We start from the raw sequence: 23593 nt of genomic DNA, 5'->3' as shown, positions 1-23593 counted from the left end.
AGAGCCGGAGGTTCCCTGGCTGCCCAGGAGGGGGCTGGAGTCCTGAGGGCTCGCCCCCTCCCCAACCACAGTCGGGCTGGCATTTCCTGCCACCTCCTCTGCCTCCCCCGCCTTCCAGGCAGAGGCCGGAAGGGAGTTGGTGGGGGTTCCCCAGGCTTCCTGCTCTGGGGTCCAGGCAGCAGAAGCATCCTGGTGCTGGTGAGCGTTCTGGAGGGAACTGTGCAGCTTAGGAACTTTGGTCAACAGGGACGTCCCTTCCCACTTCCAGCAGACCCTCTGGGGTGTGAGTGTCCCTGGGGTCCTGAGTGGTGCCTGCATACACCCGTGGTGGGAATTCACCATCTCGGGGAGCAGCCTGTGCCATTACCAGGCAGCAGTCAAGACAAAGAACATTCCTTAGTTCAAGTTACTAAACCTGCCGCTTAGCCCCCGATACTCAGGATCTGCCATTTGAGGGCCCAGGGAGCTGCTCTGTGCCTGCCCTGGGTGCTGGGCATTCCAGGGCATTCATCTCTGGTACATGGCTTTTGTTCCCAGCCTCCAGGTATCTGCACTTTAGAGTCAGTTTTGTGCCGCGGGGGCGATCACTTCACCACGTCCTCTGTGCAGGATAAAAATCTAGTAGCTGTGTGAGGCGCCTTGGCCCATGTAGGGCTGCTGGACACTGCCCCTGCCGGGATCAGGACCTGCTTTCTTCTCTTCCATTTAGCCCTGGAGGTCCCTGGGGCTTCCTGAGTCCTCCTTGCTTGGAGTCCGGAGTCACATTGATTGCCTGTGGTCCCTAAGGGGGCACGGTGGGTGTAAGGGGTGTGAGGCTGTGCGATTGTGGGGCCCTGTGCGGCTCAGGTTCTGAGGTTCCCGGATCCCGCCATTCAGTTTTGCCACTCAGGCCCCTCTGCCACTCCCTTGAGCGGGGAGGGTTGTGTGTCTGCTGGCTCCCAGGTTGGGTCTGGGTGTCTGATGCTGTCCCTGTGGTGTGGGGGTGAACCTGGAGGGTCATGGAAGCCAGTGGAGACCAGCTGGTGACAAGCGCCCCTGCAAGTCCAAAGTAGGATTTTTTTTTTTTTTTGAGATGGAGTTTTGCTTTTGTTGCCCAGGCTGGAGTGTGATGGCGTGATCTTGGCTCACCGCAACCTCCGCCTCCCAGGTTCAAGCTGTTCTCCTGTCTCAGCCTTCCAAGTAGCTGGGATTACAAGCACGCGCCACCATGTCCGGCTAGTTTTTGTATTTTTAGTAGAGACGGGATTTTGCCATGTTGGCCAGGCTAGTCTCGGACACCTGAGCTCAGGTGATCCACCCGCCTCAGCCTCCCAAAGTGCTGGGATTACAGGTGTGAGCCACCGCGCCGGCCCCATAGTAGGATGTTTTAAGAATAACGCCTGTGGGAGCCACCACTTATCAGGGGTGGGGACGGATAGATGGCCTGGAAGAGACAGAGCCCGCATGTACATGCACAGGGCGCTTCACTGCGAGTAGAGGATGTCAAGGCATTTTTTGCCTCTTCTTTTTTAATATTCTCTTCCTGACCAAAAAGCATCTCTCTCCAGAGGATTCCAGAAAACACACCCAGCCTATTGTCACCCAGGCTCTGGGAAGGTGTCTGCTGTGGACAGAGTCTGTGTAAACAGGAAGGGCTGGGAACGGGGCCCAGGGGCAGCTGGCTTAAATAATTCAGCTCCTGAGGTGGCCTGGAAGGCTGTCTCAGAAACCCTCCAGTCCCCTCCTCCAATTCAGAGTCCCCCTGACTCCCCAGTCTTCCCAGATTACATCTGGAGCAGGGGGTGGGGTGGAGAAGCTGAAAGAATCCAGGAGTGACTTCTCCCATGGCCTTAAAATTCCCATCTTCTTCCCAGAGACCAGGAAGAAAGGTGGGTGGCCTCCCCAGGAGTGCCTGGGGCCTCAGGTCGGTCCACTCCAAGGCCCGGCTTCTGAATGCAGTGCTGAAGTTTGGGCTCCCTGCATGGCCTGGCCTCCTCCCAGGGTTCCCCGGTAGAGATGCCTGCAAAGCTGATTTGTGCACAGTCTTGCTTTCTTGTCCCCTTCTGCCTTGAAGTCAGCATAGTGCTTCCCTGGATTGACCTGGATAAGGAGGGCCCAGACTGGGTCCAGGCTCAGCCTGCGTGGACTTGGGGCCGAGCAGAACTCACTGCTGAGTAGGTGTGCCTGTCTGCATTTCACAGATGAGGAAACTGAGGCTTGGTAAAGGAAGAAGCTGACTCAAGTTTCCTCTGGCAGGGGTCAGCTGAAGGTGGGTGAGGCAGGGCTGTGATGAGGCAGCTGTGTGGCATTCCCAGGGTCCCCACAGTGCCCTGGTGGGCATGGTAGTGGTTGCCTGGCCTAGGGGCAGCTGCAGGTTTCTGGGAGTGTGCCTTTGGGGTAGTTCTCATCTCACACTTTCTCCATGCCTCAGTTTCCCTGTCTGTCACAGGCCGGTGATGGTAGCTTCTCTGAGAGTTGTGGGAATCAGTAACATCAGGTTATGCAGATATTTCATAGACTTATGTGAGCAACCTGATTTTGTGTTTGTCTGTCTTGGACACACTCTTTTGCCTGCCTTCTGTTGTCAGTCCCTAGCTGTTCTCTCTCTGGCCTTCTGAACCTGGGGATTCTGGATGTGGAGACTTCTGGGCTGCACATGTTTGACATCTACATGTGGGTCCTGCCTGTTCTCCTCCCAGGAGTTTAATGACTAATAGGGCTGGTTTGCAGTACCCGTCTTTGCCAGTAGGTGCCATCCATATCTGGGTCTGGAATGCCTTAAGTCTGCATTTTTACTTATTCCCAATATTGTGAATGATAAAGGTTTCCAGTGGGTCAGGCAAGGCTCATTTGCTGGTGGGGTCTGTCCCTGAGTGCAATGGGGCACTAGTGACAGCCAGGCCCATGCAGTGCTGGCTGAATCTGGGCAGTGCTGGCTGAATCTGGGCAGTGCTGGCTGAATCTGGGCAGTGCTGGCTGAATCTGGGCAGTGCTGGCTGAATCTGGCGTCCAGGCCTCCTTTTTGTACCTTGCTTCCTGGGAGGGAAGCAAGAGGAGGTGTGTGGGGCAGGCCTGAGGCTACTGGACAGGAATGGGCAAATGCTCCTGAGCAGGGGTGGGCACAGGGTGGCAGAGCCTCTGTGTTCCTGGTGCCTCTGAGCTGGCCTTAGACAGCTGCTGGGGGCAGCAGAGCTGTGTGCGATAGGAAGAGTGCCGGCTTTGGATAGGGTAAGGACTGACCCCAGTCCCGATGCTGCCGGGTGGTGGTGGCACCCTAAAACTCATGCCGTGTTCCCCCAAGACACAGGGTGCACAGGAGGCAGATGCCTGTGAGAGGCCTGGCTCAGGGCTTCCTCTCGCTCTAGCCTGGCACCCAGCGAGTGGGCCAGTGCCCTGGACACTGCTGCTCTGAGGCTCGGGGAGGTGAAGTCTTCCCGGGGCTGTGGAGGGGTGCAGCCAGGGGTGTCCCCTGACCTGCAGCATTTGGGCTCAGTCATAGCCACTCTGTGTGTTCATGGTCCTGTGCGACTCCTCAGAAGTGCCTGTGATTGCCACAGGTCAAGGCACGGAGGGCCCAAGAGGCCATTCTGCAGATGGGAAGGCTGAGGCCCAGAGAGGGAGAGTGGTTTGCCCCATGTGCCCAGCCCGTCCGAGGCAGGGTGGGGGCAGGCAGGCAGTGCCTCCAGCTCCCGGCACGTGCTGCTGTCTGTGCTGCCTTGGTTGGGCTCTGACATTTCCCAGTGGTCTGCTCAGGCCCATGGGCAGTGGATTCGCCACCTAGGAGCCTCCTTTCCGCTGTGCCAGCCTCCAGGGTGCGGGGTGGGGGGCACCTCCTGAAGCACGGTCGGGGCTTTGAAATCCGAGATGAAAGGCGGGAGTGTGGGAGGTCCCAGCCTCTCCTGTGGCCTTTGTGGGCTGCCCTCTTGCTCCTGGCACACACCCAGGCCTGGCGCAAAGCCACCCAGCAGGTCCAGCCCACCGCCCACACGGGAAGTGCCCCATTCCTCCCCTCTGGTCCCCTCAAGCAGACCTCAGAGCGTGGAGCCAGGGGCCTGAGCATCCGCTGCCCGGGCTAACACTGCTGTGGCACCTGAGCAGGCCCAGGCAGTGTGGCCTGCTGGTTAGGGCCACAGACATGGCAGTGGGTCAGTAGGCGCTGCCAGTCCTGGCTTGGCCACAGGCAGCTCTGAGTACTCGGGGCCTGGCTTCCCGCATCTGTAAAATGGGAGAATCACAGTGCTCACTGCGGACCTCCCAGATCCACGAATTCACCCACACTCGGCACTGACCAGGTCCTGCTACACGGCAGGTTCTCGGAGACACCAGCCTTTATGCCTTTCGTGATTATTCCCAGACCTTCACCTTGAGTCCCTGTGGAGATGGGCAGAGGGGCTGACTGACTGTGTTCTGTGTGTTCTAGTCCCGCCCACCAGCCCCTCCTCCCTCTGCTTTCCCAGGTGGAGGGGCCTGGAGTGCTGAGGGTTGGAGCGACCCAGGCAGGCATCCTGGGGCTCACTCACAGCGGGTTCTTCCTGCATCTGCCGCAGGCCCAGCCTAAAGCCAGGGTCAGGCGCAGAACAGTGCCTTGGAGGGGAGCTCTGGGCACGCCTGGCCCCTAGTAAGTGTGAGTTTGCGTCAGTGAGCTGTCGAGACCAACGGGGCCACCTGAGGGTGCTGGGGTCTTCCCGTGGGTGCGTCTGTAGCTGGGGAGGCAGGTACCTGGTGAGGCCCGGCATCACCTGCGCTGACCACTCTCCTGCGGCTTCTTGTCTTGCAGATTTCTCCACCCAGGTGAACTCCTCCCTCACCTCCCCGACGGGGCGAGGCTCCATGGCTGCGCCCTCGCTGCACCCGTCCCTGGGGCCTGGCATCGGCTCCCCAGGGCAGTTGCACTCTCCCATCAGCACCCTGAGCTCCCCCATCAATGGCATGGGCCCGCCCTTCTCGGTCATCAGCTCCCCCATGGGCCCCCACTCCATGTCGGTGCCCACCACGCCCACCCTGGGCTTCAGCACTGGCAGCCCCCAGGTGAGTGCGGGGCTGGGGCAAGGGGAGGGGTGGGCCTGGGGGTGGGGCTGTGGCTTCAACTGCAGGGCAGCCGCCTCATCTTGAGGCCTCTGGGAGGTAGGTGCTGTGATCTCCTGGCTTGACGCAGGGTATACAGAGCCTCGGGGAGCAGCGTGCCATGGGGGGTTTGAGTCCAGGTCGGGCTGACTGCTGAGCCTGGGCCTTTGGATCATCAGCCGAGGTGCATTGCAGCTGGTTCTCTGCCCAAGTGGCCCCCTCCCATGCTGGGGGACGCAGGACTCCTTGTTCCCATGACTGGGGGGCTCAGCAGAGAGAGGCTGTGGCCTCCCTCAAGCCTAAGCCTGCTTCCCCAGAAGCGTGTGGCCACACAGCCCAGGTCCTCCCCTGAAGTCTCCGCTCACACGCTGGCCAAAGGGCCCGCAGGGAAGGCGTGTTCGGGCTCAGGGCAGCTGCACCCCGCTCAGGGATGCTGGCCCTGGGACCTGCAGTGGCTGGGTGTGGCAGCGGTGCTCTGTGGTCTTGGCTCCCCCATGGCTTTGTGGGCGCCTGGCCCTCTGTGGGGTGTGGGGAGCTTTTCCACAGTTGAAGTTTGCTCAGTCGCTTCTCCAGCTCAGCCTGGCCCTTCGGGCTGTTTCTGAATCAGGAAGGGCTGGTTCCTGGCAGAGCCTGGCATAGCCCGGGTCTTGTCATGGGGAACTTGGAGACCTGGTCCGTGCTTCCCTTCTTCCTTCTTACCCCGAGTGTCTCTCGTGGAGTTGTGCCCAGCCCTGGGGTGTCCCATCTGTGAGGGTGGAGGGCGAGGCTGGGCCTCCTCCCCTGGCTCCCGGTGGTTGCTTGTGGATTTCCACCTGGCCGGCCGGAACCTCCCGGACTCCCACTCGGCCCTCCCTCTCCAGGGGCTCCCCAGATGAGCAGGGGTGCTCCTTCTGCTCTGAATTTCTGTGTTTGGGTTTCACCCTTTGTCCCTAGTAGCTGAAGGCTCCATGGCAGAGTTTTGGTGCCGTCTCAGGACAGCCCACCAGGGTGGGACTCGCCCTAGCAGCTCCTCTGCCCACATACAGCTGACAGTGCCACATGTGTCCTGTGGACTCCCAAGCCCCCTGCTGCCCTGCCTCAGTTTACCTAGGGCAGGCACTAGGCCCAAGGGATTGCACGTGAGGGGGCCAGGAGGCAGCAGATGGTCACCTAGCCCCAGGCCCCCATGCCACCTCCCAGGCAGCCCAGGACTGTTCCTGGCCTAGGACTGGGCTGTGGTTGGGGTCTGGAGCCGGCCTACCGCCCATCCACCCGGGCCTGTTTAGAGCCGGTCTTGACCTCCCGAGCTCCTTTTCCCTGGAGAATCTTGCTGGCTTTCTGGGCCAACCCCATCAAAGCCCCTCTGCTCTGGGGGATGTGTGCAGAAGACCTGGGGCCTCTGTCCGTGTCCCTCTCATATCACCTGGCCTTCCGAAAGCAGGCAGCAGGCCCAAGGTGCTGGCACGAGGGAGGCCTGGTCGTGTTATTTTTAGCACACCAGCCCTGCCCCTGCTCTTGCTGGCGGCACGGTGCCCTGTGGCGAGAGGGTGATGAAGACTTGGCTTCCGCCTGTCCCTTGGCTCACTGGCTAGCACCTGCTGGGTCCCAGGGACCCAGGATGCCCCTTGCTAGGTCCTCCCAGGTCTGCCGCCTGCCCTGGACCCCAAGGGGTCTGTTGCACAGTAGGTTACCCCCTGCGGGTAGCAGTGGTGCTCCCAGAATTCTCAGGGCTGCCTGGTGTCCTCGGCACTGTTGAGCCCTTCTCGGGGAGGGGATGGGCAGCACTAGGTGAGGAGGCTTTTCAGCGCTGCTTCTGGGCCGTTCTCTGTTGTTTCCTGTACAGCCAGCTCCTGGCACAAAGTAGAGGCTTGTCGAAGCCAAGTTGCTTGGGAGTGAGTGGTGCAGGTCCCCTTGACACTGGCGAGGGCCCCCGGGGTAGGTGTGGGTGAGGAGCAGACGCAGGTTGCCCCAGACGTTCCCTGCCCGGCCGCCGTTGGCGTCGGTCTGCCGTTGGGCTGTGGGTCTCACCCACAGTTAGTTTGCCGTGGTCTGAGGCCCATGCTTGACTTGGCCCTGGTTCCCCAGAACCCATAGCTCCTTTCCTGGGGGTTGAGTCCAGCTTCGAGGCTTCAGCAGTTTGTCTTGGAACCCTGGGGTTCCTCACATTCGTGGGAGTGTGAGTAGGGCTTCAGGAGGGATGTGCCCCCACTCCTAGCCCCAAAACCACAACCGCAAAGTCAGAGTCGCTGGAGTCAGAGAGATTCTCTGACTTCTGCTGCTGTTGGGGAGGGCCAGGCATTCTGCCAGGCACTGCCTTCTGCCTGCTCAAATCCATGGCAGGAAGGGCCTTCCACGTGGCCGCGTCCAGGCCACTTGACCCCTCCTGGCAGGGAAATAGGAGTCTGGGGGGGCTTGGGTAGAGCCAGGCCAGACCGCAGCTGCCTGGCCCCCGAGCTGTCCCAAGTCTCTTCCCTGGTCTGGAGGTTCTCACTGGGGGACATTCCCCACAGCGTCCCAGACCCTGCCTGGCTGCAGCCGGTGCACCTGGGCACGTCGCGGGTATTGGCGGAGTGAGTCAGCGCCAGCTTCCACACAGAGCACTTCTGAGTGCCCAGCCTGGAGCTGGACTTGGTGTCAAGGCCTCTGAGCTCCAGCAAAGCCTCCTGGCAGCAGCGCCTGCCGGGGGCCTGTGGGCCTGTGATGGTGCACAGGGAGGGTGGACGCTGAGCGGGCTTCATGGGGTCGGAAGCAGGGCAGCACCGGCGCCCACCCACCAGGGACTGAGGACAGAGGGGAGTGTGCGGAGGAGCTGGTTTGCTCCTGCCTTGTTGGACAGATGAGGCCCAGCACTGGGCCTGCTCCTGGCGCAGAGTGGGCCTTTCCCAAGTCAGGGCTGGTGGAGAGACCCTGCAGGGGCTCAGGAAGGAAGGGTGTGGTGGCTGTGAGGAGAGAGCCAAGAGACGGGCAGGAGACCTGGGTGGGGCATTGAGGCGGCGGGAACTGAAATAAGTGCCAAGGATCTGAAAGGGGAAATGGAATGGCCCCCACCCTGGCCATGCATGGAGTCCTGAGGCTCCAGCAAAGCAACAATGACGGCCTGGCTCTCTGGGGAGCTGGAGCAGAGAGTGTGGGAGGAGACCCTGGATAGCTGGGGGGGCTGTGGAGACCACTGGGGGAGGGACAGACCAAAGCAGACCCCGGCAGTGGCCCTGTGCTGCGCTCCAGGGGCTGTAAGCCAACCTGAGGCCCAGCAGCCTGGGGCTGGAAGGGTGGAAGAATGCGTGCCTGGCCTCCCCGTCCTGGCACAGCCTCGCTTCTGCAGCCTAGACCATCTTCTAGGTGAGCCCAGAGAGGCAAGGTGGGTGGCCTCAGGGCCTGCAGCCAGGATGGGCACCTCAGCCCGGGCTCCACTCTTCTCAGACATGCAGGGGCTCACCGGGCCCTGGGCTCATTGGGCTAGCCAGAGCCTCTGATCTCCCTGAGGTCTAGGGGAGCCAGGGATGCACCCTGAGTTCAGCACGGGACCTGGCTTGGCCGTGACACTGAGAGGGAGGGTGACCGTCTACCATTCTGTCCTGCCTGGAGTCCCTTTCCTGGCCAGGGCTGCTCTGGCGCTCCCTCAGTTTACCCAGGGCAGGTGCTAGGCCCGAGGGACTGCAGATGGGGGGCCGGGAGGCAGCAGGTGGATCCCTACCCACCCTAGGTGTTCTGGGGCAACCTAGAAGAGGAAGTGCGTGAGTTCCTTTGCTTTGTGCTTCCTAGCAACCTGGACCTGCAGAGTCATGGCCTGTGCTCCCTCAGCCTCTGGCCCAAGGATCCCCTGCTCACATGCCTCGGTGCCTCCCCAGTGCTAGGGCACACAGCGAGGGTGCCCAACACTTCCTGCTTATGGATGCCTTTGCTGCCCCTGCTCTGACCTAATCCCACCCTGACTCTACCTGCTTCTTTCTTTTTTGCAAACAAGCCCTTTGCTTCCCCACCTCTGAACACTGGCTTGGGGGCCCTCCTGCCTGGGACACCCCTTTCTTCCTCCCAGTCCCTGGCTCATCTCCTCCAGGAGGCTTGAGTCCCCACTGTAGCCGCCAGCCTTCCTGTAAGACAGCGAGTTGTCTGCCAGCTCTGCTCTGAGCCCTGCTGCAGGGAGCGACTCAGTTACCTTCACATCGGCTCTGAGAGGCACTGGCTGGGCGCGGTGGCTCACGCCTGTCATCCCAGCACTTCGAGAGGCTGAAGTGGGAGGATTGCTTGAGCCTAGGAGTTGGAGACAAGCCTGGGCAACATAGTTGAGACCCCACCGCTATAAAAAAAAAAAAATAGCTGAGTGCAGTGGCATGCACTTGTAATCCCAGCTACTCAGGAGGCTGAAGCAGGAGGATTGATTGGACCCAGCAATTTGAGGCTGCAGTGACTATGATTGTGCCACTGTACTCCAGCGTGGGCGACAGAGTGAGACCCTGTTTTGGAAAAAAAGAAAAAGAAAAGAAGTAGGCACTAATGTTGTTCCAGTTTTGCAGATGAGGAAACTCAGGCTCACGGTGATTAAATAATTTTCTCAGTGTCCCATGAGAACGGAGGAGGCAGGCAGAATCCGGAGCCAGGGATCCACCTCTGGGGCCTCCAGTGCCTCCAAGCGAGACAGCGACTAGATCAGTGAGCCCCGGAGGGCCGGGCAGGGCCTTGTCCCCTGGTGCCTCCCGGAGCCCAGCACGGGGCAGGGCCAGCTGGGCACTTAGTTTGGGCGAGCTCTGTCCCTCCAGGGGCTTCACTTTTCGCCTTCCGCAGAGTGGGGGGACCATGTGTGACCTTGGCCAGCCCCTGACATCCCTGAGCCACAGCCTCTGCATCTGGGGCCCCCAGGGTTTTCCATGCAGGGAGTGGCAAGTGTGGGTGCAAAGCCCAGTCACCGTGCCCCTCAGCAAACATCTGGGGCCTTCTCTTGCCCCTTCAGTTCCCTCCCTTCTCTGAGAAGCGCACCTGGTGCCTGTGGACGTGAACGCTGGGTATTTGGCGAGTCACACGGTGGCCACCCGGTTCTTCGGTGACTGGAGCCCCCACTCTGGCACCCCCACTGTGCTGAGTTGTCACAGGGGACCTCCTGGCCTCTTGCAGCCCACATGAGGCCTGCAGGGACCAAGCATCCTCGCAAAACCTCACAGCCCACCTGGGCAGACCGAGGAAGAACTTAGAAGCCAGAACAAACTGGGGCTGGAAGACTCATTCCAGGCACCGAGGCCCGTGTGAAAGGAGGCTTTGGGGTGGTTTTTGCTTTGCTTGCATTGAGCCTCAAACTCTTCCTGTCCCGTGAGAAGGGGGGATGGGATTTGGAGGCCTGAGGAAGGAAGGAGGGGAGCTTCCTGCGCACAAGCGGTGGCAGGGGTTTGCAGAAGTGGAGGCTGGGGGCTGCCTGGCCGAGCGCTCAGTGCTGTGCGCAGCCGGGCTGGCTGGCAGGATGCAGCGGGAAGCGCCTGTGGGTCCTCTGCACTGACTGCAGAGCTGGGTGGAGGCAGCGGAACCAAAACTGCTGTGTCACTGCACGCTGCAGCTGTTACCAGGGTGACCGGGTGAGTTTCCCACGCTTGCCCGGGCGGCAGCGTGCGGGCTGGCGGGTGGGGCGGAGGGGTGTGCGGAGAGGCCAGTGGTGTCGTGCCATCCGATGCCTGGGGGTGTCCACTCCCCTCTCCTGTGTCATGTGACCAGAACCCCTGCCCTGCGGTGTGGTGGGGTACATGTGTGGTTCTTGGAGGGTCCCCAGCCCTCCTCCGTCCTGGGGACTGGGCCTTGGCGTCCTCATCTGTGGGTTGGGACCCCCCAGAGTGCCTGCCTCATGGAGTGTCCGGGGGCACCCAGCAGGGCTGGGCACTGCCAGGGGCTCAGTAATGAGAGGCAGCTCTCATTTAGGTGGGTAGTGGACGGGGGGTGCAAGCAGGGACCGCCCATGTGTTGGGGGGTTGCCACGGGGTCCTTTTCCACAGAGGCCTGGGGTCTGCTGTGGGCGAGTCCTGAGGTTGCTGCAGCCTCTGCTGGCCTCGCTCAGCACGCACAGTGGCCCTCCTGCTCCGGAGCAGCGTGGCGGGTGGGGGGCACGACCCTTTCTAGCCTCGGTGTCTGTGTGTGAAGTCGGGGGTATGGCTGCGCCATCCTTGCTGCAGGGCTCTGGGGGACGTAGGGACGAACCTGGTGTGCACCCCACTGACCGCTGTGGTTGCCCCCCCAGCTCAGCTCACCCATGAACCCCGTCAGCAGTAGCGAGGACATCAAGCCCCCCCTGGGCCTCAATGGCGTCCTCAAGGTCCCCGCCCACCCCTCAGGAAACATGGCTTCCTTCACCAAGCACATCTGCGCCATCTGCGGGGACCGCTCCTCAGGTACTGCTGCTGTGGGGGCCAGTGGGACAGGGTTGTCAGGCCACTGCAGGGTCTGGAGGCCTCCCCAAGTCACCCTCCTGTGGGCTAAGCAGGACCCAAGGCCAGGGTGCAGGGAGGCAGGCCTGCGCCTGGGCCATGGCCCACTCCCAGGGCTCCACGAGGCCATTCCAGGGTTCTCACGTCTGTGGGACAGCGTGTGTTGGGTGGGGTGGGGCACAGGGCAGCCTGAGGCTTCCGGAGAGGAGGTGGCTGCTGATGGCAGGGTCAGTGTGGGGGCAGCCAGCGCTGTGCCTCCTCCCTTGGCTGGGTCTGGGCAAGGGGCCTGTGCTGTGCTACTGCCCCCCACAGCCTGAGAGGGAAGAATGGGCTGCATGGTGCAGACACAGAGCAGGTGACTTGCCAGGGGCTCTGGTGCCTGATGAGCTGGGATCTGTCCCTGCCCCACTCCCCAGTTGTCCTCGGAGGAGCAGAGAGGGCAAGGCCGGGGCCCAGTCTGAGCCCAGGCAGGGGTCTGGAGACCAGCAGGTCCCTTCCTGAGGCCTGGCCCGCCAGCTGGCAGTGGCGGCTTTGGATGCGGGGTGGGCTGCCTGCTGGCGCGGTGGCTGCTCCCCAGCCCTGCCCTGCCCTGTCCCGCAGGCAAGCACTACGGGGTGTACAGCTGCGAGGGGTGCAAGGGCTTCTTCAAGCGGACGGTGCGCAAGGACCTGACCTACACCTGCCGCGACAACAAGGACTGCCTGATTGACAAGCGGCAGCGGAACCGGTGCCAGTACTGCCGCTACCAGAAGTGCCTGGCCATGGGCATGAAGCGGGAAGGTAGGCCACGGCGTCGGGTGGGGGCGCGGGCGGGTGTTGGACAAGCAGTGGGGCCGGGGCCTGTGCATGGGCACCCAAGATGGACAGCAGGGAGTGAGTGGCCTGGACAGAAGCACGGCAAGGCCGAGGCAGGAGTGGCGGCGGGGCCCGAAGCGTGGGTGCACATGGGCCCCGGTCGGCATTTTCTGGCTGGCGTTGGCTGTCTGGTGAGGGGATGGTCAAGGAGACCTTCAGGTGGTGCTGCTTAGGTTGGAGAGGTGGAGCGGGGGCGTCTTCTGAGCTGTTGGATGCCAGGGCTGGTTCCAGGCCGGCTTCCTCCCGAGGCCAACTCTGCTGCACCCCTGCAGGGCCGCCGGATGGCCCCCAGGCTCTTGGAGCAGTTCCTCCTTTCCTTGCATTTTTGTGCTGGTCCTATTAACAGATCTGTGTTGGGGGCGGTTTGCAGGGGAGGTCCCTCCCCCGATGTCACCGCAATTGTCAAGTCAGACCTGGGTCGGAGTCCTGGGCCCCACAGGCGCTGTGACTTCCCAGCCCTGGCTGGCTGTGGACCTCAGTGTCTCCATCTGGCACATCCCCTTTCCTTCTCAGGTTTGGCGATTCCTGGCCTCCGAGTGGGTCCCTGGTTTTCTCATGTGTTTGTGGGTGTGCCTCGATTCTTCCCATCGGGTCCTGTACCCTGGGCTTTGTGGGGGTGGGAGGTGCTGTCTGGGGTGAAGATGCTGGTCCCCGTCCCCCCAGCTCTGCAGGACACCCTTCCTCTGTCCTCTGCCGTGCTGCTCCCGAGACCTCATACCTGTGTGTCTGGTGTCTGTCTGCCTCCCCGCCAGCCCGTGGTGGGGTCCCCAAGCAGGATCCAAGCCACTGTCTCACCATCAGGGATGTCTTGAGTGGCCGCCCTCGTGCTGCAGTTTCATTTCATCATCTCTCTCGTGTGTGCCGTCTCAGCCTTCATGGTCCTGTTGAGAAATCAGCGCCTCTGCTGGGCCCCGCACTCCCACAGGGTATCCTCCTCGGGCCGCAAGGCTGAGTGTGGCATACGGGCTGGCATGGGGTCCTTGTGCCCACATACCAGAGCTGCCTTCCAGGGCTGGCGTGGCCGTGCCCAGTGTTGCCAGTCAGGCCTTTCTGATGGGGATGCATGTTTCACAGAGTGCTGGCGTGTGCTCAGGCCCACCCTTTGCTGTGCAGGCTGGGAAACCTAGGTCAGAGGGTTCAAGCCTTGCTCAGGGTCACATGCTGGGCTCTGGCTCCCATCCATACCTTGTTGCTTTCACCAGAGGGCAGAGGAGCGTGTGCCCAGCCTGGAGAGGTGTGTGCCCAGCCTGGAGAGGTGTGTGCCCAGCCTGGAGAGGTGTGGGCCCAGTCGGGTTCTTCTGGGTGCCTGGTGTGGGCAGGAAGGCTTGCTGTGGTGGCAGGTGCAGCTTTGTCCCTGGAAGATGGAAACTGGGACAGGGGCAGGCATGGGTAGGGTAGGCAGTGGCCAGGGCCTCTGTGCACAGGCGTGGAGACTGGCCTGTTCTGGGGTGGAGACCCAAGGCATGGCCGGAGCCAGGTGGGGAAGGCCTTGTGTGCAGCCTGAGCCTGGCGGTTTCCACGAGGATGCCATAGCACAGAGAGCTTGGTTTAGCCGAGACCACTCTCAGATGCTGGGGTCTTCAGGAATACCCCTGCGAGCTTGGTGGCGGATGAGAGCACTGTGCATGGCTGGTGCCGGGACTGGGCGTACAGCAGTGAGCTCGCTGTCCTTTGAAAGTGATCACCAGATAACCAAGGGGACCCCAGGGTGCAGCCGGTGCAGACTTAGGGGAAGCTCAGTCACTGTGGGAGCCCAGAGGAGGCACCTGACCCTGCCTCAGGCACCCGGTGATATGCAGGCAGGCAGGAGGGCTGTTGACGCCTGAGGAATGAAAACGTGTGGGCACAACAGGCCTGATGCAGGAAGCACTGTCCATGAAGTCTGAGGCTGCCATCACACCTGGCCCTCAGAAGTCAGGGCTGGCCTTTCTGAGCCCTGTCCCGGGCCCTCCAGGCTGCACTGACTCCTTCCTGAGGCCCTGCAGCCCGGTCATCCATGTGCCTGGGATCATCAGAGTCCAGCTGCCTGGGCCCCCCAAAGCCTGGGGATGACACCCCATCCCATCTCAGTGGAACCATGCAGTGTTGGGGCTAGGGGGACCTGGAGTCACCTGGTCAGACCCCTCCCCTGGTGCCCATTGGTGACTGGGTCCTGTTAGGAGCCCCTCCATCTGGGGGACCACCCTGGACACCCCCTTCCTGATCCCCACGCATGGTCTCACTCACCTCTTACCTGCGAGACAGAGAAATGGGGTACAGAGAGGTGAGCCATGGGGAGGTCTAAGGGCCAGCACCAGGCGTGGCCCCCGTTTCTTGCCGGTCCTTCCTGCTCTCTGTCCTTCCTCTTGGCAGTGCACAGCCCTGGAGACCGGACTTAGGGCTGTGAGAGAAAATGCTGCTGTTAGTGGACCTCCTCCCCTTTGCCTCCAACAGGATTCTGAGGCAGGAACTTGCTGCCGAGCGCTCTTGCCCCAAACACAGCTGCAGAACTCAGCCTCAGCGTGGAGGGCGCCTCTGCGTGGGCGGCAAGGAGGCGGTGAGGCCCCCATGCCAAACGTGCCCTGCTGCCAGTGCCTCTCCTCGTGCACAGGGGGAGTCTCTTGCCTCCCCTACCCTGGCTGTGTGGGCTGCACAGCCAGACCTGTGGAGCACCTTACTCTTGGGCAGGGATGGGGCCCCAGGTGCAGCCTCGGCCCTCGCCCTGCAGGGACCCCACACAGGACCAGTGGCTGGGAGGACTTGGGAGGCACCCTCCTGCCCCGCCTGCATCTGGCTCCAGGTGGGTCCTGAAATGGGGACCCTCCCTCTCTCCTCCTGGGGTAAACCCCTGCAAGGAGGGCTCCCTGGCAGCGGAGGGCAGGGCTGTTGTCTGCATGGGTGGGGCATTGCAGCAGCCCTGGAGAAAGCTATGGGACCAAGTTGGCCAATGCTAGGTGCCTGTGGCCCAGAGCGTGCAGGATGGGAGCTGTCGGCTCTGGGGGCTGAGCCCTTCTGAGTGTCAGGCCCCTGGCAGGCAGCTACGCTCACTGGCCTTGATGCCACATGGTCCCCTAGCCTGGTTTGTGGTCAGACTCCCAGAAACTGAGGCTGGAGCTGAGGCGTCGCATCCCAGTGCAGTGCTGCGAGGACATCGCCTCGGGTTGGTCCCAGGGCTGGCTGAAGGCAGGTTGGCCCAGGTGCCCCCATGCGGTGACTCTGCCCCTGGCAAGGGCCCATTCTGGCTCTGGGGCAGATGGGTTCCCACCCCTATGCTGTAGGATGCCACAGGCTGATAGCATCTCCTGTTGGGCAATAGGGCCTGCACGCGCAGGCAGCCGCCAGGAGGGACTCGTTCTGCAGCATTCCCAGGACCAGGGGTGGGCAGAGGTGGGGGGACATGCGTGGTGGGTGTTGTCCCTCTGCCAAGCTGAGCCTGGGCCTGTTTGCTGAGGCCGGGGGTGGCAGGGCTTGGGGGGCCTGGAGGCACACGTGCTGTGATGGGGAAGACAGGCCTCACGCTTGGGGGTTTCCAGTCCGATGGAAGAGACCTAGCTTCCACCCGGGGTGGTGGGGGGAGACACTGGCCTAGAGGGGGCAATGCCTGCCCCCCATTCTGCTTCCTCCTTCTTCCCCAGGAAGGCTGCTCCCCATTTCCTCCCTGCCTGCCTTTGCTTCCTGTGCCCACCCTCCGGCTCTGAAGGACTGGGTGTGGAAACAGCAGGGTCTGGCCTGTGTGCATGTGTGTGTGCACATGTGTGCGTGTGTGCAGGGATGTGACTGGCCCCACAGGTCTCTGCTGTGGGAAGGGAGCCCCGGCTGGGCTCAGGTGTGGCCCTCTTGCCTTCTGGCCTATGACACTGGGCAAGTGACCTTGCCTTGCCCAGTCCTCAGGTTCCTCATCTGTGGTGGGCTGGAGGCATCAGGAAGACCCCTGAGAGCTTGTGATGAGAGTGCTGTGCGTGGCTGGTGGCAGCGTTGGAGAACAGTAGTCATGTGTGGGTATGGGTGTGGTGTAGCTATGTGGTATATGGGTGTGGCTGTGGTGTGCATGTGTTTGTGGTGTGTGTGGTGTGGTATGTCTGTGTGTGTGTGTGTGTCTGTGTCTACATGGTTTGTGTGCACGTGTGTGTGCACGGTTCTCATGTTCTGATGCCTCGCTCTAGGTTGAAGCCCTGGAGGGAAGGTAAGCCATTCCCTCTAGAGACTCTAGCTTGCGGCATATGGCCTCTGGCACTGCTCTCTGGGTCTCTGTCACCTCACCCTTAGGAGGCTAGAATGGTTTGGTGGACTTCAGTCCTGCCTGTCTTGGGCCCAGCCGTGGGCTGCACAAGGGACAGAGGAAGGACTCAGCCATTGCCGATACCCAAGGCAGAGGAGCCAGTGGGGCTGGGGATGCCCTTGGGCCCCGACATGCCTGTCTCGGAGCTGTCTGCCCTTCCCCAGACCCCCTCCCTCCTGCTCGACCCTGGGGGGCTGTGGCAGGTCAGAGATGGCCCTTGCTTCTGAGGGGCTGCTGCACCCCAAGTCCTAGGCCAGCTTGTCTCCAGAAGCCTGGGACCCCACGGATGCTGGGGAGGGGCCGCCTGGGCGGGAGTCTCAGGTCTTCCTGGGAGGACTGGGTTGCAGTGTGTGAGCCTCCTCTGCCTCGGAACAGCCTCCTCCGTGCCTCCACTCTGCCTCCTCCAGTTGCTGCGCTTGGGGCTGGAGGGTAAAGAGGCTCTGTGTTTACAGACGCCTCCCGCCCGGCCTCCGGCGCCAGCGGAACATGAGTCAAGCATGACTTCGTCTAGAAGGTGATTGTGCTGGCAAAGCATAAATCCCGGCCCCTCCTGCCCCCCAGCCTATAAATAAAGCGATCATATTTATAATGATGCTGGGCAGAGCTGCCGGGCCCTTCACAGCTTCAAAGTGCTTCACAAAACACTTGCTAATTAATTCTCGGCTGCCCTGGCGGAGGAGGCAGGTGCCAAGGAACCCAGCCCCAGGCGCCTGGGGAGGAACTGGCAGCGAGGCCCCTCGCTCAGGGCCACCCTTGTCTGGAGCTCCCCATGCCCTGGAGCTACCTCTGAGCAGGAGAAAATCCCTGGCACTGGGCCGGGCTGGCGCGTGGGGTGGGAGGCTGCGGTGACAGCTCTGAGCACCCCCGTGTGCTGGCGCTTCCTCTTGGAGCCATCCTGGGGATGAGCGTTGTCATTCTCGTCTTGCGGATGAGGGAGCCAAGGCACAGAGAGGTCAGGGGACTTGGCCGGGGCCACACGGCTGCTTGGGCTGTGGCAGGCTAGCAGGCTGTGTGGGGCTGGGGTTGTCGGATCCCAGGGCCTGCGGCTTTAGGCTGCTCACTGTCTTGAGCACTCAGCCCTGCTCCTTTGGCTCTCAGAGCCTCAGCTTTCCCTCTGGGAAGACAGCAGTGCCATCTATGTCTTGGCACTGAGACTTTAGAATTCTGCCCTTGCTGCCCATCCTTAGGGTCTCAGGGACCTGGGCCAGTGGAGGTTCCAGTCCCCCGCAGCTCAGATGGTGGCTGAGATCTGCGTGTGCGGGTGCTTCCTGCCCCGGGGGCTGCTCAGCGTGGGTGGGGCCGGCTCTATAGGCTCAGGACCCTGTACAGAGGGTTGTGTCAGTAGTGACCCTGCCCCAGGTGAGCACTGCCCTCTGGAGGGCTCATGGAAGTCCCATGTGGGGGCTGACTGGTGCCTTCTGCAGCCCCTGCCGGGCCGTTTGCCCACCAGCCCTGCTCGCCATCCTGCCCCCACCCGCCATCAGGTTTCCAGTAGGGCCAGGCCTGTGCATGCCGACTGCAGGGTCCCTGGCTGGCCCCTCGGACTGGTTGGTGCAACCTGAAGCCGGGGATGGGCCTCCTGGCCGGAGTCTCCCTGTGTGGGCGGAAGTCCCTCGCTCAAGCCAGTGGGCCATGCGGGAAACTGTTGGCACAGGGTGGCGCTGAGAGGCATCCACGTGTGGCTGTTGCAGAGCTGTGGCTGGCGTGAAGGAAACCAGGCAGGGCTGGGGACCCTGGGCCCGGGGGTGTGAAGGGAGGGGCTTGCAGAGCCCCGAGACGGCTGCTCAGTGGAAACTGTGGCTTTGGGAGAAAGTGGCAGCTGACACTATGGCAGATGGGGCAGGGAGGGCGCCAGAGGCACAGGTACATTCTCCCACTGTTTTCCAAACACATCTGGAAGCCAGAAGGTAGGAGGGTGGGACGAGACATGGTCAGTCCATGGGTGACTGGTGCCTGCGAGGACCCCAGGCTTCCAGGTTTGTGTTCTGTCCTGGAGGGACTGGGATGAGCCCCACCACAGGCCCGGAGAGGTGGCAGCTCCAGGAACCCCTCCACCAGGCCATACCTTTGGGCCCTTAGGAGGGCACCATCCTAGGCCTCAGACCAGGAGGAGAAGGGGCCTGGGTCAGGGACTACCCAGCCCAGCCCACTGGCAGGAGGACACAGGGAGGGAGGAATTGGCCCCAGGTCCGTGTCTGAGCTCGGAGGAGATACAGTGGGAGAGGCATTTCCAGGGTGAGAGTGGAGAGGCCTGGAATAGGGGCGTGGAACTGTGCTGGACAGAGGTGGCTGTAGGACCCGACGGTCCCTGTTGCTTTTCTGGCTCTGCTGTTTACTCACTGAGACAGTCATTTTCTCTGTCTCAGCCATAGTTTTCTCATCGGTACGATGGGGTAATGTGAGTGCCCGCCCCGTGGGGCTGTTGGGTAGTGGATGGAACAGAAGGAGGAGGTGGTGGGGTTGGTGACCAGAGCCCCAGCGCAGGACTTTCAGGGAAGGGGACGTGTCTCGGGGGAATGGCCCATAAGCCAAGTGGATGCTTCTGTCCAATTTCCATCTGGGTCCCAGTCTGCCTCCCAGCATTTCTGGTGAGGGGTCCCCAGATAGGCTGACAGAGGGGCTGAGGTGGCTCCCTCAGTGTTCAAAGAGGACAGTCGAGGAAGGCAAATCCAGGTGGAGGGAAGCTGGGGGCGGGAGAAGCTGCATGCACCTGGGCAGCCAGGGCTCATGCCTCCGGCCCCTTCGCTGAGCGCCCACCCCCAGGGCTGATTAGAGTCAGCTGACTGGAGCACGTGCCTGATGCAGCTCCTGCTGCCTGCAAGCATCGCTCTATTTTACCTTAATGCTCGGCCTCTGGTTCCACTGGAGTGGCTGCTTCCTGGAGCGGATTAAAAGGCATCCTGGTGCCCTGCTTGGGGCATGGTCGGTGGAGCTGGGTGGGCCGCCTCTGTGTGGCCAGGGTGGGGCTGGGTGCCTGCCCTCCATTTCTGGCAGGGCCTAGTGTCATTGGGAGGGGCATGGGGTCTGCAGGTGCACGATTTCCTGCTTGCCCAGGTGTCTCTGAGCCTGTCACCTCCTGGATATTCCCCTTGTCCAGGCCCTCAGCCAGCATGGGTGCCCCCGTGCTGCCTCATGTGTGTGCTCTGCTCTGCTTCTGGGCCTTTGCAGGGACCGTGTCTCCAGCCTGAGCCATGATTCCTCTGCAGCCTCCTCCTCCAGTCACATCAACACCTTTTCCAGGAAGGCTTCCTGGTTCTCCCTGAGTCCATAGACCATTTGGGCCTTTCTCGCCCCATGTTGGGGTCCCTGCTGCACTGTCTCCTGCCAGGCCCCAGGCAGGCTCCTGGTGTGAACATTAATTGGAATTAATGAGAGTTGGCCTCTGCTCTCAGAGCACACAGCCACACGGCCAGGCATGGGGCAGAGATGGGGTCTCCATCACCCAGCGCTGGTGGGGATGCCAGTGTTGTTGGTGCGTTGGCTGGGAGCTGGCACCGCCCGGCCAGGACAGCCTTCCCTGGGAGCCACTGGCCCGGCTGAGTGTGGGGCTGACCTGCACCTCCCGGGTTGTAGCTGTGCAGGAGGAGCGGCAGCGTGGCAAGGACCGGAACGAGAATGAGGTGGAGTCGACCAGCAGCGCCAACGAGGACATGCCGGTGGAGAGGATCCTGGAGGCTGAGCTGGCCGTGGAGCCCAAGACTGAGACCTACGTGGAGGCGAACATGGGGCTGAACCCTAGCTCGGTGAGTCACCGCCTTTGCGGGGGTGGGTAGTCCCACCTGCCTCAGTTTCCCTCACTCACTCACCCTCCCGCCTGTGCAGCTGATGAGCCAGAGAGGTCCTGGGGGCTGTCCTGGGCCCTGTGGCCACCTCAGCTCAGCCTCTTACCCGAGGTGGCCCTGTAGGCCCCTCGCCCCAGCTGGGCAGCACTCTCCTCTCCTGGCCCATGCACGGGTGGCCCTCGGGGCAGGGGCCGGGGGCCAGGGGCCCTGCAGCCACATCCTCCTTCTCAGCCATCTCTGCTGGGGCCTCAGCCGCTGTGTCCCCTTGGAGTTTGGCCTCTCTGGGTGCAGAGGCTGTCCCTGCTCCCTGGTGCCCCTTGGAAAAGGTGTGGGAGGAGGCCAAGCCCTGGCAAGAGGCTCTGCAGGTTGGCTCCAGGGCTGGCTCTGCCCGCAGCCGTGTGGCCCTGGGCAGGTGCCCAGCAGTCTCGGTGGCTGCAGTTGATGCAGGAAGCAGCTCTGCAGCATCCCAGCTGGTCACCCCATGCTGACCCTCCTGCCTCCTCCCACCCCGACAGCCTCAAGGGGAGGAGAACTGGGTGGGCCACAGCCCTGCTCCCAGGCTCTTCTCCTGGGCTGGTTCCAGCTGGCCCTGGAGGTGTTGGATTCAAGACCCCCTGGCCTTGTCCTCCCCTCCTTGGACCCTCCCTGTTACTGGCTCCCTCCCTGTGGCATCTTTGCTTCTGGCTGTGGCCTTGCCAGGGAGGGTGGCACAGGTGCGTTCTGAGCCCCTCCTACCCTAAGGCCCAGGAACCTGCACTGCTCGGGACCCGTTGCTCCCTGGTGAGCTTGTCTGGCTGGGAGACCTCCCCCTTGTCCCAGGCCCCACTGAGGGGGCAGCTCCAGCTGTGCCGGGGGTTGGGCAGGTGAGCTCCTGGCCGCCCGAGTGAAGGTTCAGAACTGTGCGCTAAGCTTCCTGCTGCCGGGGACCTGGGTCCAGCTGGCCTGCAGGGCCCCTGCGTCTTCGCCACGGTCACCGTGGTGTCCAGTCTTCACCCGTGTCTCCGTGTGGGTTTGGGGCTGGGACCAGAGCCCCGTGGCCACCGAAGACCTTGTACAGGCCAACCATGAGGTCGCCTCGACCTTTGTCCCTCTGTGGGTCCGGGCACACCAGCCTGCCCTCCATTCTGGGTGTGCCCTGCAGGTCACTGTCCCCCTGCCCACCACCCCCCTGCCCCTTCATGCTTGCAGCTCCCGTGGCCTGGAGCTGGGCCCTCTGGCTCTTCCTCAGGCTTTGGTCTCAGCTGAGGTACCTCTGGCCTTCATCTGTGCCCCCGCCAGGATGGGGACTGCCCCTGTGATGTGGGCTGAGAGCACCTGCTCTTTTCTCTGTGGCCCCTGGCACTGGCCATCACAGAGTGAGGTGTGATCACAGGGTAAGGTGTGTGGTGGGTTAATTTCTGCCCCCACGAGGCTGCTGGTGACGGCTCTGCTGTTCCTCACCACCAGCTTTGGTAAGGACAGTGACCCCACCCTGCTCCTTGGCACTCACACAGGGCCTGCAGCCCCACTGCCTCTGTCTGTCTGAGGGTGGGGGTCTGCTCTTGTCTGAGGTCCCGTGGCTGGGTCAGGACCACCCTGCTTCCCTGCCCTTTCTGGGTAGGACAACCCGTTGCCCTCACGTCCCTGGCTCTGTTCAGACCTCTACTCTGGCCGGGGACTGGGGCTGCCCGGCTGGGGAGAAGGTGCATGGGACCCCGACAACAGGCACCTTCTTTCCGGAGGAACCATCCCCGTGAGTGACAGGCGCAGACCCACCCCCAGCCCTGGCTGATCTGCACACCTGCCCTGCCCTGCGCCCGCCTCACCAGCCCTGCGGAGGGCAGGAGAGGGAGGGTGGCTGTGAGGGTTTCATGATCCAGCAGAAAATCCAAAAACAAGTTTGGCAGATGCACAAAGGGCTGCCAAGTTTTTATTTTGCGAAGGACACTATTTTGGGGGGGGGGAAATCTGCCATCTGCTCTCTCCCTCACTGCATCAAAGTTGAGGGAGTTTAGAACCACAAAGGCAGGCAGGACTTGCTGGGGATGAAGAATACATCTTCCATGGGGATGGGGTCTTTCTGTGCCCGCTCACTCCCTGCTGTGCCTGAGCTCACACTGAACGCTGCTCTGTGGCCTGGCCGGGGTCCAACTTCCAGAACCGCTCACTGGGCCCCTTCCCTCAGATGGGCAAACTGAGGTCCAGAGAGGGGGCAGCCTGCCTGGTGTCACGGTCCTGGTGCCTGGTTTCTCCCCAGTGCAGGGCAGGGCCTGGGCAGGTCCTGTGGACACTTCTAGGCAGGAGTAGAGCCCATCCATCACACGCCTTCTGTTATAAGAGGCACGTTGGATCTCCAGGCGAGAATGGGAGGCTCACAGAGGTTAATCCTTTGCTGAGGCCACACAGGGAGGTGGAGCCGGGTTCCTGCACTGTTCCTCCCTACCGAGGGGAACCCCTCCAGGCCTAGCCCTGCTGGTACTGGAGCCAGAGCCTCACACCTGCCGGGAGTGTGCCCCCTTCTCTGCTCCAGCCTCCTGGCTCTGCAGCCTGCCACATTCTGCTCCCTGTCCCGGCTGTGCCCACTGCAGGCGTATGACAGATGATGACCCCTGTGCCCACTCCTGCAGAGGTCCAAGCCAGCCCAGGAGGGCTTGAGGCTCTCCTTCCTTACCCATGGCACCAGCCTGTCACCTGGGCCTGCTCTGGGCCCTGTGTTGGCTTCTGAGAGTGGCCGGCCAGTGGCTGGAAGCCCTGGGTACAAGGATCCCAAGCAGACCCACCTGCTGCAGACACACTGCTTGGGGCTGGTTTTCCCCACATCCCCCCGCCCCTGCCAGGCCTGCTCGATCCTTTCTCAGGGATGCCCTGAGGCCGATGGGCAGGCAAGAAGGACGGGCCCCTTTCAGCCCCCAGTGTGACAGAAGGAGAGGCTGAGGCTGAGAAGCTGGCCTGACTGTGGCAGGCCTGGGGGGCGCTGAGCACAGAGCCAGGAGCCGTGTGAGTGCTGGGGGCTGTGGATGCTGCTCATGGAAGGTTTGCAGAGGAATGAGTGAGTCACAGACCTGTGGTCAACCCCTCTCAGCTGAGGGATCCCACCCCTCTGTGCACCCCTTCTGGCTCGGGCCCCCAAGGGCTGCCCTGGCCTCTCCTGAGGGTCCCGGTGAGTCTCTGTGCCATTCCTCGGGGGCCTTCTCACTCCACCGTCAGAGGCCTTTCCCGCCGGGCGCTGCGTTTAGGCTGCACGTCTCTGACGAGCAGGTGAATTCTGTTTGTGGAAGCTCTTCAAAGGGAGGCAT

The 23593-nt window shown here is 62.2% G+C and overlaps 1 protein-coding gene across 5 annotated transcripts in view; it reads left to right on the top strand.

Annotated features, from left to right (window-relative positions):
- RXRA (retinoid X receptor alpha) overlaps positions 1-23593 on the top strand; it is a 117949-nt gene that overhangs the window by 73837 nt on the left and 20519 nt on the right. For 3 of the 5 annotated variants that reach the window (XM_030919166.1, XM_010372771.2, XM_030919165.1), the window contains exons 2-5: positions 4757-5007; positions 11237-11387; positions 12024-12203; positions 20110-20279. In XM_030919166.1, coding sequence (XP_030775026.1) covers positions 4757-5007; positions 11237-11387; positions 12024-12203; positions 20110-20279 — 752 coding nt within the window. Of the gene's footprint in view, positions 1-4756; positions 5008-9495; positions 10584-10708; positions 10921-11236; positions 11388-12023; positions 12204-20109; positions 20280-23593 lie in introns of those variants that run through there. The other 2 variants (XM_010372773.2, XM_030919167.1) reach the window with 2 other exon arrangements.

This window comes from Rhinopithecus roxellana, chromosome 16 (genome assembly GCF_007565055.1).
Source record: "Rhinopithecus roxellana isolate Shanxi Qingling chromosome 16, ASM756505v1, whole genome shotgun sequence".
Lineage (NCBI taxonomy): Eukaryota > Metazoa > Chordata > Mammalia > Primates > Cercopithecidae > Rhinopithecus > Rhinopithecus roxellana.
Note: the sequence above shows the minus strand (reverse complement) of the source record. Positions and strands in the feature narration are given on the sequence as shown.